At 33.3% G+C, this 13,615-nt stretch overlaps 1 protein-coding gene across 5 annotated transcripts in view; it reads left to right on the top strand.

The window, feature by feature from the left end:
• The window catches only part of DGKB (diacylglycerol kinase beta), a 385,657-nt gene that overhangs the window by 159,498 nt on the left and 212,544 nt on the right, over positions 1-13,615 (top strand). For all 5 annotated transcript variants that reach the window (XM_083866610.1, XM_083866608.1, XM_083866607.1 and 2 more), the window contains one exon: positions 10,462-10,578. In XM_083866610.1, coding sequence (XP_083722736.1) covers positions 10,462-10,578 — 117 coding nt within the window. The remainder of the gene's footprint in view (positions 1-10,461; positions 10,579-13,615) is intronic.

The raw sequence follows: 13,615 nt of genomic DNA, 5'->3' as shown, positions 1-13,615 counted from the left end.
GAAAATATACATCCTAATCTTAAACCAGTTGGTGATCATTAGGAATAATATTCGTGTCTGTTGTAAATTACTTGTTTTCTAATTAATCCTTTTGGCTGTTTGTTTATAAATCTGTTAGGGTACAGACGTTAGACTTTGCCCCTATATGTGTGTAAAGTGGGATTATTCTATTGCTCTTAATGAAACCATACAGTGGAAACCTGCCTTTAATATTTATGAAATACTTTTAAGTATTTTTTAAGTCACAAAAGTGGCATTGTATTTTGGTATTATCTGGACGAGTTCTGATTAATAGTTATAAAATATTATTTAAAGTTTTTTGGATTATTATATTCTGTATTGCGTTACATAATTTTCAGGATTTGAGGTCATACTTTAAAAGTTTGTCTCTGGAAATTATGATTCTGTTATTGGACTATTGTTTTCATTTTAATGTTATTTATCATTTGCCATTGATATAAATGGAATGAATCCTCAGCATGAAATTTTATCTTCAGTTATATTGGCATAACTACATTTTCTTTTCAGGAGAGGAAGAGGAATAGAAGAATTAGGATTTTTATTGAAGTTTAGTTAAGTTGTTTAGAGGATATATAGAACCACTCTAGAGTCAAATCACCCATGAATAGGTTTGTTTTATCTCCAAATTTTCAAGGCATATGCAGAAGTAAATATTTTTTCCTGTTTTGGAATCATATTACTAACAATACAACACAAGACATGTATTTCAGCACAATTTGTATTGTTAGGAATGGAAAGTATATTTTAACATGGTTTAATGGGGACTTTATAATTTTGTAGCATATTTGTTCATCTAGTAGTTTCTTCCAAAAATATATTAAAATACTGAGTTTAATTATGTTACAAATACTACTTCACTAACCTAGCTAATAGTAACTTCTTCTGAAAGTGATTGGTTATAGTGTACATATAATTTGTGTTAGTAATTTTTAATTAGTGTCTTCCATTTCCTGTTATGGGGATTCCTTTTGAGAAACATAATGCTTCAGTGTATGAGAAACCAGCATTCTCAATAATGACAGCAAAACCAGTGAATATATTCTTGTGAAAACTGTCTAACCATGCAATAAGCAGTGTGCCCGTTCATAAAAATGTGTTCGGACATACAAATCTGACAGTGGAAGGGTCCTTCACCCAGGTCACACATTAAGTGTCAGTGATCAGCTGAGCATTGATATTCTTGCAGTTCTGTGAATATGTGGAAGGTAAATAAAAGCAGATAACCATAATGCTTGTTGTACCAGGCATATCCTCGAGTATTTTGAGGTAAATGTATTTTCTTCTCCTGTAGAATATAGGGAAAATAACAAGATGAAAAATCTTGTGTCTTTGATCTCCTAAAAATGTTGGCCCTCCCTTCCACCTGTAACTTTGTAAGCCCAGATTTCTTACAGAAAATTACAGTACCCATCTCAGAACAAGAAGACTTCTAAGTTTTCCTTCAAGAGTGCAGGGTAAATCCCTTCTCATCTATTCTCTTTTGCAGAACTAGGGACATTCACATTTTTTGCCTTTTTCATCCAGCATTTCTTATGTCTCATTTCTTCAGTTCATGTGAAGTCCAACTTATCAATTTCTACACAGTTAAAGGACTTTCTCATACACTGCATTTCACAACACCAGTGCAACCAAAATGATCTCTCTGCTTGAGTGTCTCTTAGTGGCTGGAGGGAGAACCAAAATGCCTTGTCATGTGAAAGTTAGATGGCTGGTTTAAGTTAAATAAGGGCCCTCCCTTCTCCAAGACTGCACAAAACAGAGCTTGTCAAATGTTAAATAGGATAAGCTACATTGTCAGTTGAAAAAAACCAATGGGGAAACTCATGCAATTGATACTGTGTACATCATAAAAACATTGCATTTCTGTCTAGATTCAATGTTCGATAAAGATTTTTCATATCTCACTGCATCAATTTTAAAATGTTTTAAAATGTTTTAGTAAAATGTAATCTGTCAACTTTAGTCCTTTTTGCTTTTCTGTTTACCCTACATAAGGCTTGTTGTATGGTGAAGTTTTTTGTTCAAGTTAAATGAGTTTTGTTATAAACTGTGTGCAGATCTCAAGTGATAGTCTTTTAATAGATGTCAGATACACTTTAATGTTACTCTCTTTTATTTCAGTAACATTTTAATTAATTCATACTGATTGAATAAATGTACATTGAGACTTGTTTCCTAATGAGGGCACATTTAGAGGAAAGGTTTTGCATCATTCTGATATCCTGTGGGTAATTATATTCTAATTATATGGTGGGGGGGAAAAAGTCTATAACTCAGTACTGATATTGTTCATTGGACCCAATTAATTACATGCACATAATGAAAGTTCATGATAAGGTTGACTGGCAGTGAGTTTAAAAATCTTTAACTCAATTGAATCCTGGCCTACCAGGAGTACAGAATTAGATCATAACCAGGTTTAAAACTGGGTATTGGAATGAGATGAGTGAGTAGTGAAGAAAACAAGATTGGTCTCTGCTTATGAGACAGTTTCCCTCACCCTGTCCCTTTGTAAGGCAGAAAGGGAAAAATGCTAGCATACATTTTGTCTTCATTTCATGCCTTCCTTTACTTTGCCCCATTTACTGATAAACATATAGGATGTTCTAATTTTTATTTATGTCTGTAGAAAAGTAATTAGATTTTCAATTTCCCAACAAAATAGATACAGCCCTGGGTAGTCACAACCCAACCAATAAAAGTTCACTATTTAATAAATAATAATGTGTATTTATTTTATAATGCGTGATGATTTTGATTCTCCTATTGTATATGTGAGTTTTGCAATAAATTTTTTCACTTAATTTGTAGCATTATTTTTTAAAATCGTAATTAAAACTGTTAATTGTGGATTAAAAATAAAATTAAGGAGTAAATGATAAAACATAAGGTACCCTGCTTATATTGTGAGCATTACTATATGGCAATTATCACTGTCCCCATAGTAACCAGTTTATTTTAAAGGTGGAGGATCTAGTATAATACTGAAGGTAAGAAATTAAAAAAAAATTAAAACTGGTTACATTTCTTTTTGTTTTGATATGCAACTTCATTGTTTTGCCTTCTGTGAAAAATGGGTCATCATGATAAAATTTTGAAACAATATACATTTTGTTTCTTTTCTCTTGTGAATGGATTTGACTTTTGTTTTGGGTAGTGAAGATGTTATAATGTTTTATGACAGTGTTCTAAGCATAAATACAATTTATGTAAATATGGAATATATATACAGAGATAAATGGATATATATAAAATATGTAGAATTTTTATGCATATAGTGAACATCTGTTTTATATACAGCAATATAAAATACCATTGTAAGTTAAATTCACTTGACCTCTTATTTTAAAATATAGATGGCTGTATAGTTTGGAGGAGGAAACAGATATATCTTAATCCTTTGGTGTATTATTGTACAGAACCATAAATGTTCAAAAATCTTTTGTTTATGACTAGTTCTATTTAGGCACGTAGAACAATATACACAGCAGATTACAAATGTTTGAGATAGGAAATGTGCCTTATTCAACTGAACAATATGCATTATGATCTATAGCTTCAAACTTCTGTGAAAATATAGCAAGTGTATTGACGTTCTGGCAAAAAGTAATACAGAATTAAAGTTGAAAATACTGTTTAAGAATTTTCTTTCACTATCAGTATTTAGAATGGATAGAATAGCTATTGGCTATGTGATAATTGTCACATAGTTCAATAGATATTTTTTCCATGTCTGGTAATATGTTTTACTAATATTTTCCTGTGAGGTACGTAGACATTATTCACATACGAAAGCAGAGTTGTAGAGAGAGAGAAAGGGAATTAGCAGTGCCTGGTTGAAGAATGAGCTTTCCTAATCCCTCTTCCAGTTATTAATCCTAAAATGATTCTTCTGGTTTTTTAATAGTAGAGATCAGTTTTAGCTCAGTTAAATCTAAGCTCAACATGGAGCACAGAAAGTCAGTGCAGTGTGTAAGCACTTTATGAGGAACTCAATCCTTTGAAGTTGAGTACTAGCCTTATCACGAGTTTCTGAACAAAGATACTATTAAAAAAAAGTTATTTGAATATATATGCTTAGAGGGGGAGTTGAATTTAGATCTGGTTATTGAATATTAAGTAATGACATAGCAACTGAAAGAGATTTAAAAAACAAAACAAACTGTTTTTTTTTCTTTTCAATTTTGTTTCATATTGCAGCTTCAGTTCTCTGAGAATCTAAATCAGACTTGGAATATAATGGTGTCCTTATCTACACTAAGAGTTTTTTCATTTCTTTGAAGTCAGAAGGAAATTAATAATTGCCCTGGAGGAAAATGTATCTTCCTAACTAATTAGCTGTTCGACAAACACAGTTCAATGTTAAAATAATAAGATGCTGATAAACTGAAATGGCAGCCATTCAATCATTTTAAGTTATATCTAGTTGCCTGCCCACAGCTTATCACTACCGTCTAAGTTTATTCCTTAAATCCTCAACTGCTGGAGTTCCATATGATTTTATTTTCAAAAATCTTTTCTAACACTTTTGTCTTTCTTGGACAGTGTATATAATCAGCTGCTATAGCTCAAGTTGGAGTTGCAAATCCAGTTGAAAGTCTTGGACAAAAATCTATTGATACATATATTGAATGGGTACAAGATGTAAGGCAAGTTGTCTGCAGAGAACTGTATGAACCAAGGCCAACATGCTAAATGAGAAAGACTTGATTGTGACTTGGTGTGTAATTCTTTACCTTTTTATTTAGACAAACTGAAAAAAGAGGACAAAGTATAAAGTTCACACAGTGATTCCTTCAGAAGAATCTTCAGAATAGTGATTCTGTTCAGAAGAGGGAACAATCAGCCATTTTAGAAATTATTCTTAAACACATATTCTCCATTCCAGCCTTGGTTTTTTGCATGTAGTTTGGCTGCCAGTATTATGGGTGACAAAATTCTTCCTTCTCAATGGCGTAATGTGATTCTTCCTTTTTTTTTTTTTTTTTTTTTTTTTTTTTTTTTTTTTTTTTTTTTTTCCTTAGCTGCAAATGCTTTTCTCAAGACAGCTCTCAAATTAATTAGAATCCTTAACTTTCCTTTAGAGTATGGGCATGTGCAGCTCACTGGATGGTATTTTTGCTGAGAATTGGTTAATAATCTTGTCCACAGGATGACTTTTAGCTTCTGCCTAGGGATTTAGAGCTGGGTATTGTGCTACAGCTCTGTGAACTATCAAGATAGCATGATGAGGCATTCTAATATAGGCTCTTTTGATTAGCATGTACTCAGTGCTGGAAATGTGAAGAATTTATAAAATAAATTTTCATAATATTTTAGATCTGAATCACAGTTATTTGCATGAGATATCTAATAGATACTACAGATAGATTCCCCGCCATGGTTTTGGCATAGTGTTGATGTGGGTTTTCTTTTTTTTAGTTTTCTGGGTTTTTGAATCTTTAATTCTCTTTGGTTATTGTATAATTATGGACAGAAATTTCATGGAATGGGAGTTTTATAAGCAAAGTCCTGCTTACAAAATGCCATATAGGTTTACAAAATGACAGTCTAGGAGTACCTAATACTATTAATAATCTATTATTATAATGTTTTTAAAGATTCCCATGGCATTAAAGAAAATAGTTCTAAGGAATCATGGAGCAACCTTCCTTCAAGTGCATTAAAAAGATCCCTAAAGCATCAGTTTGGTATTCAAGTCACATATTTAAATTTCCATGGCCTTCATCTTGCAAAAATTAGAGGACATCTTTATGGGATATTCCATGCATTCCGACTGATCTTCAATGAAATTTTGGAGTTCTAGAATAAGGTTTTTTTTAAATAACTATTTTAGTTTATGCATAATAACATAAAAATATACTTGTCTTGTTATGCCACCCCATGTGCAAATAGGGTATATGCTTCATTCGAAAACATATGAAAAAAGAAGTAATTATCATACAGAAGTAATCTCAAGTTCTAAGCTGTCACCTGGCAAACTGTGTAAAAGTATTAAGCATTTATTAATGACTTTGCAGTCCTATAATTGTATAAGTAAACTGTTGTTTCATGTTATGAAATACATTGATTTAAATAATTTTTTATATGAAGTAATCCACAAAAAATACATTTGCAGTTACTGATTAAAAGGCAAGGTGAGAAAAACCAGTTGTTGTTGTATTTGCCCTGGATTCTATGTCAGCAGTTAAATTATAAAGAGGCAGCTCTTTAGTAAGCCTTTAGTAACTATTCATCTGTTTTTACCCTAACACCTATGGTGAGAGTATGTATTTCTAAAGGTTTGTGTTTTGTGTAAAGAAAAGGATTCTACCTCTGTATAAAGAAGCAGTTTTTGAGGATTAATGATTAATTAATTAATTAATTAATGAGGATTAATGCTAATTGTAGCAGAAGGCAGCTTTTCAACAAGATTCCCTGATTTGGATGAGGATTCAAAGATTTGGAAGATAAAATCAAAATAGCCATCTAAGTATCAAGTATCTCTTTTTGCTATTCAAAAGAATGAAATCCTCAGGTTTTCTAATATTCTTAGCTGATGTTAAAATGATCCCACACATACTTTCCAGTGTGTAAATTATGTAATATGACAGCCAAAACATTGGGAAAGTCCATTCGCGTGAAAGTGTAACAAAGTACCATGTATGTTGTTGTTAAGTATGACTGCTGCAAGGTCATGGTCCTTATGAACACCCTGTCCATGCCCCTTGTCATCCCAGCTGTTTGGTGCTGCAGCCTAACATTCTCTTTTTCCAACAGACGCTTCCCACTTTAGGAGGTTTGCTCCCTGAGGTGCGTAGCGGGAGGCATCCATGAGCGCTCGAGTAATAACAGTTCATGATATTGTACATACTTTCTGCTATGAAGTGCATTTTGGGGCTGAACCAGAAATCTAAAGATGATATTCTGGATTATTATTTGGAAAGTCCTGTCTTATTTGTCAATTGTTTTCTGATTTGGAATATGAAGTAGATGCAGTAGTTCTCATCTGGTAGTGGTGTCTCTGGAGCAGTCTTGAGTGGTAGAAGCTCCAGCTAATGAATTCCCACTTCAAAGTGGGAATTCAGGGGGGAAAAAAGACATGAGAAGTGTAAAAAGGGGTGGAAAATTTTTTGTTGTGGTAAGTACTGTTTTGGAAAGTATGTGCACTGGCACATACCAAAAGAACAAAAAGCTTCATTCTTTGAGCCATCAAAATGTACAATAGCATCTGAATTGCTGTATTCAGTATCTCTGTCAACCTCATGCATGTTCACTAAACAAAATGGTTCACAGATACATTGATCATTTTATATACTTTATTTAGCAAGATATAAAAAATAGCGCAACTGTTATAGAAATATTTCTTAAATTGAAGGATAATTTTTTCCATTTTATAAAACCATTTTCTTCAATGCATGTCAATTTTTTCTTAACATTATTAGAATTTTTAGGCTGTTATTCATTCTTATCTTCATCTGTTTTTGTCTACTTTAAAAATTAAATTGTTTATTTCTTGACACTCTGATATCTTAGTAATATTTTAATTCCCACAACAAAGATACTCTTGGTCAGGTACAACTGATATTTCATATATAAAAGAAAGGATGTGCACAAGAATATTAAAAAAATACATAATGAAGTAGTAAATCTTTTTGTGTTCCATTAACAGATTTATTCATTAGAATTATGATACAATTCATCACATCATGTCATATAAACTAAGTCAAATCCTCACTAGTGTGACACATACCTAAAAATTATAGGATATAAAACTCTAGGTAATCTAGAATCTCTTGTCAGCTTCTTCAGAAATGTTTTAGAGAGCACTATTGGTAGACATGGTGACATGTATTGTGGTATAATACTCATATAAGATGGATGATATGGAATACTTTATTTGTACTTTCTTCAAAAATCATTGGTGAAGAAAGCAGAGTTTCAGTGTTAATGAGGTCAGGTATCCATCTTTGATCACATTATTAATACTCTAGACAATTCTGTATCATGAATATTCTTTTTCTTTTATGTTTCCTGAGATATATGACCTAATCTTGTATTGTCTTTGTGAACCAAGCAATGGTTTTGCTTATGGAACGGGAAATAAAAGCTGGGGAAGGAATGATAATGCAGCAGTCATAGGACTAAGGACAATGGAGAGTATTTACTGCTATTTGTCTCATGCTACTATTTGTATCGCCCCAATATCCAAAACTTTGTTCTGGGAGATGGTTACTGCATTTCACTTGAGTCATTAATAACAGTGGGTTTGGGCATGGGTCTCAGCAGTGTATAAATGCTTTTCCTCTAAGTAGTAGCATGATACATACAAGAAGATTTTTAGTGCCACACTTTTTGAGTAGGCCTCTTTTGAACTTCTGTTTAACCTCTCTAAATGTGGAAACTCAGTGTGCTGGGTCTGTTACTTTCTGCTAATTTTTTCTTTGAATTATCACAAATGTGTCCTTTAGTTTGAGATTTTCCTAGACCTTTTTAAATTTGCTCTTCATGTCTGATTTTTGCTAGAAATTGTAACTTTTACTAGCTTTTTCTCTGCTTTACTGACATCTGATTTGATTTTTGAAGATGTTGCAGTATTCATGAGCCAGATTTGGCCACAGTGTAAAATCCTATTTAACAGGGTATTCACAAGGTTGTTTAAAACCTCAAAGCAACTTTTTAAATTTGTAATGAATGTGAAGCTTCCTTCATATGGAAGTATCTTACTTGCAGTCCTTGGGACTAACTAATCCATTGTGCAAAATATTTTGTGTTAGTTCAACAGTTTTATTCTCTTTGGGTGCCTCATCTTGGTTCAACTTTCTGAAAAAGTCGTCAAAGTAAGTGGAGAACTGGTAATTTCTTAGGCAGTTTTTTTTTTTTTTTTTTTTTTTTTTTTTTTTTTTTTTTTTTCCTGAGGTTAAGGATGAGGTGAATAGCTCTAATTGCTTCTACTGTTTTTTCTCTTTAAAGTAATGATATTGCAGTCTAGAATCTTGGACCTTGTCTTGTACCAACCAAGCTGCTCAAAGCATCCAGGAGCTCTGTTAATTAACATCCTAGGAATCTCACTGCATACAGACAGTTGTGTAAACTCCCCTGTTGTGTTTTTTGGGTTTTTTTTCAGTGGCATAGATTTGTCCATCCTTTTATACAAAATGTGGTCAGATTGTCACAGTTCCCCCAAGCACTTGGCTACTCAAAGCAGCCTAGGGTGACCTGGACCACTCTTTGCATCAGATCTAGACTGAGACACTGTCAGTATCAGTTGCAGAAACTGAAGATGGTATAAAAACAGTCAGGGTCCACATTTCTCTTAGAAGGCAGTGTATTAAGCTAGGAGTTATTCCCTTCTTGACAGAATCTGTGTCAGTGCTTCTTACCAGTAAAAACTGCTCCTGAAAGAGTTTCATGGATTAATTGCTACTAGGATCCCTAAGGCTTTATGGGAGGTAGCACAGAGATGGGTTTGGCCTGGTATGGAATGTAAATGGTAACATTTAATGAACTTGTTACTGAATGCGGTTGGTGGGGGAGCAACAATGTCCTTCATGCTCCTTTTCTAGTGCAGCAGCTTTGTGCCAGCCCATTCCCTTAACTAGTTTAAAGCCTCCTTGCACTTGCGAAGTGAGGAAAGTGGCTGGGGTGCAACTGGGATTGGAGACACTGATTCTGTTTGATAAACATCTGCTGTCTTAATTTATGGTGCATTTTTTGGACAACCTAAAAGGACATGCTGTTTGCAGTTTATAAATAAAATAAATGAGGTACAAAGAATGAGAATACTTTTTTCCGTGAGATTTCTCTGAAATGGCCTGGTAACAGTTGAAAATACAATTGCTACGATTTAATTCTGAGTTTTTCTCTTAAAAATAACCATTTCATTGTGCTGTGTATCAGATGTAGATACACTTAGAATCTGATGTAGATTCTGGTTTCCTTCTGATAAAAAATACATATTTTTTATCATTATCAAAAACTACTCAGCTAGCTGATTATGGTACATTTAGACCAGGTATATTTTGCAAAAGTGGTGAAGTACTCTGAAGCATCCAACCTTTGCTAGCAGTCAGGATGAAATTTTGAAAAATTACTGATCTCTTATCAATATACTTATTAAACAATCAAGTATATTGTATAATTGGCTTTCAAGTTTCAGAATGGCATCCTGGTAATGTCAGATTATCTTTTCACATCACTGCATTAATTGGTGTTGTGACTGCACACTTTTCATCCATCTATTGCCTAGTCATTATGGAATGTCCAGGCACATTGATAGATGCTATGTGAAGTGGCCAGACATTGTGTATTAAGTTTACTGAGATCTCATTTTCATTAAAGCAGAGTCTGACATTACTTGCTAGTCTAAAAAACAACTTTGTAGCAGTACAGGATCAATTATAGTTGCATAGGTTATATAATGTGTTAAAATGTTGCCTGTTCTCCTTTTCTCTTTTCAAGGAAAGACAAGCAACAGTGAAGAAAGAAAAGAGCTGCCCCCAGCAAATGAACAAACTGGGAGAACGAAACAAAATGCAAAGGGCAAATTCTGTCACCGTAGATGGACAAGGCCTTCAGGTGTGATTATTGTTATTTTAATATTAAGCAGATAATTTTAAATATGACTTGTGAGATATGTTTAAAGTGAAATATGCATTCACTCTTCTAATTTTTCACTTTTCCATATTTTAAAAGGCAAATAAGTAAATTCTTCCATTGGTTTAGGAATCTTGTGATACGCATCTACTTCTCATGTGATTGTTAGGATTTCCTAAGATGTTAAGAGGGAGGGAGGACTAGCTCTTAAACACTATTGTCATGGGGTAAAGCTGAACTAGTTTGATATCTGCCATGCAGTGTTGTGTAAATTTGCATTATTACTCTAAATCTGTCCTGATAACTGTTACCTGTTCTCACTTGGACCTATTAATTAATGGATGGAGTAAATTTCAAAGAGTGTTATGTGTCCAGGTATTTCTAAGTAGGGTATTTGGCATGTCAACATTAACAGTGGTGAGAAGCAACATGTTTTCATTGCTAGCAATGTCTATAATAAAAATGGAAGTTTTTCTAGTTGAAAGAAGAGCTCATGTGTGTGATGAGCTAATGTTATTTAAGGGTGGTGACTTGAAAGCATGCCTGAATTGCTGACTTCTTTCCCTTGAGATGAGAGTAGTTTTGAGTGAAATCAATGTCTGTATGAAGGATGCTGCTGCTTTATTTCCTCAGGAGTTAAATTATCATCATGATAACGATGTGATAATCATTTAATATACATAGTTGTCTGTTCTCTCTGTCTTTTGATATGTTGCAATTGGGCTTCGGTAAAAAGATTCCATTACCATATATCAACTACCTTATGCCTCATAATTATTTCATCTTGTTGTGTCAGGATAGGAAGGCTTATAGTATTGTTTTGTCTTTTAGGTTAGTCAAACATTTTTGTTATGACAACCCAAAGAAGGGGAAAAAATCCAAACAAAACCTGAAAAACAAACCCTAAAACCTGTCCAGTCACTTGGCTGCTCCATTGATGGTAAAGTTGGATATTAGAGCAATCATTGTCGATTGCTTTCAAGAATCTCTTCCTGTACCTACCATTTTCACAGGCTTCATTGTTATGCAGATCATATGTGACAAAACATGAAGCAAAAAATACTAGTCTTAATTGAAAGAAAGCTCAATTTCTGTCTAATCAGTCACAGCGTCATTAATAAGTTTGTGCTAAAGGAAACACACAGTGTTTTCTAACTTTTGGGTGATATTCATGCAATTCCAGTGATACGAAGTATTCTAGATCAAGGAGCATCTTTGGCATCTCCTTTTGGTTGCAGCACCATGTATCATTATGAATTTTGTGTTTACTCCAAGCGTTAGATTACTTATGCTCATTGTTTGTTGTCAGCTATTTTTTGTCTCTATTTCCCGCTCATGTGATACCATGCTTAGGATGTAATACTTGGTCTACTCAAAACAGCAGCTTTTAGCACCATTGACTCTTCAACACAAAACTTCAAATTATTATATGTTCTGCTTTCAAGTCATAAGATTTCCCTTAAGTTTTTTAGTGTGATCCAAGACTTGTGTTCTGTCTTCTCTTTCCAAGATGAATCAAAGACTTGGGATTCATCCTTTCTGTTCTTCAGTACTGCTAGAGATGGAGAAAAAGAGAGTGGGGACAAAGATGGTAGAATTATTATTGAATAGATTTGAGGTGTTTTTTGAAGTGCTTGATGTTCTGTAATGACACATTTGTAATGTAGTGTGCACGACACAATACTGGTAATCATGTTGATAACATTAGAAATAATTCTGCAGTTATGGCCCTAATTTGCTCATTATACTGTGGTCTTTTTTTTTCATGGATGGATTAAATTGGTTTTGAGTAGCAGGAATCCATCTTAGCATCAAATATTTAATTTTTGATTGGCATTAAAAATGATAACCTGTTTTGAATGTAATTACTGTGAAGGCTGAGTGAACCTTGAAGGCTCTCCTACTGAAAGGATGGGATCAATGAGAATGTTAGGGCCTTTTTTCCTTACAGATCATGTAATTTTTCAACTATTCTCAAAAAGATGTAAGATGCTATAAATATAACTGGGAATTAATGTTAGTATTTTGCCCAGAGATGATCTGGAGAAAACATTCTGTATCTGATCAAAGTATACTACTCTAATTCTCCCATATCTGGCATGCTACTGTGTTTCTGATACTCTGATTCTGCTGGCATGGTCTCATTTTAACAAGATCTTCAGCAAGCAAGGGTCTTATTTCAGAAAATGTAATCAGTATGTTAATTGCATTTGTTTATGATTTACATTCCAAGGTAAAAAAGCAAAGATCTTCATAGAACGTCTATTAGACCTCTGTTTTCAATATGGGTGAAACTGTACATAAGTGCTTCACTACTTTTTTTTTTTTTTTTTTTTTTTTTTTTTTTTTTTTTTTTTTTTACGTTAAGTCACTTGTCCTGTAACATCACGAAGATTGCCTTCAAATTGTGCAAGATTAGGGCTTGAAAATGTTCACTAATTTAGTCTAAATCTTTAGTTGCGTTTCATTATATAAAAATACCGTATGTTATTTGGAAAAGTAATTTGGAAAAGCTGTAAAAATTTAATTAAAATTTATTTTGGAACTGAGTGGGATACAAACTAGTTATTAGACTTTTTTTCTTTTTTTTTTTCCTGATGATCCAAACCCTTCTACTTGAAATAATCTCATTGAAATAAAAGACTTGAAATAGAAAAGTCCATTACTTAGCTTTTTTTGAGAAAAAGATCAAGCCCAAACCTTCCTTCCATCAGACAGAGTGAGCGGATAACTTAGTGGCAATGGAGGTCTGCATGACTTAAAGACAATTAATCATAGTTAAGCACATTCATCTTGCTTCTTTCTAGCTAACCAGCATAATGATCAGGATTATTATTTCTAATTAGAGGAAGTAATAGATCATGTATAACCTTAGGATGAGTCCCATTAATTAACCTGCATCCTAAGGGATTTCAGTAGGTATTCCATCTCTGTCACAATGAGCACCATTGGTTTACACTTAGTTCACAGGAATAAACACCATGAGAATTGGCTAAATAAGTGAAATTGATTAAAACAG

This window comes from Zosterops lateralis, assembly GCF_965231275.1.
Source record: "Zosterops lateralis genome assembly, chromosome: 1".
NCBI classification, from domain to species: domain Eukaryota; kingdom Metazoa; phylum Chordata; class Aves; order Passeriformes; family Zosteropidae; genus Zosterops; species Zosterops lateralis.
The sequence above is the reverse complement of the archived record's forward strand: the minus strand, read 5'-3'. Positions and strand labels throughout refer to the sequence as shown.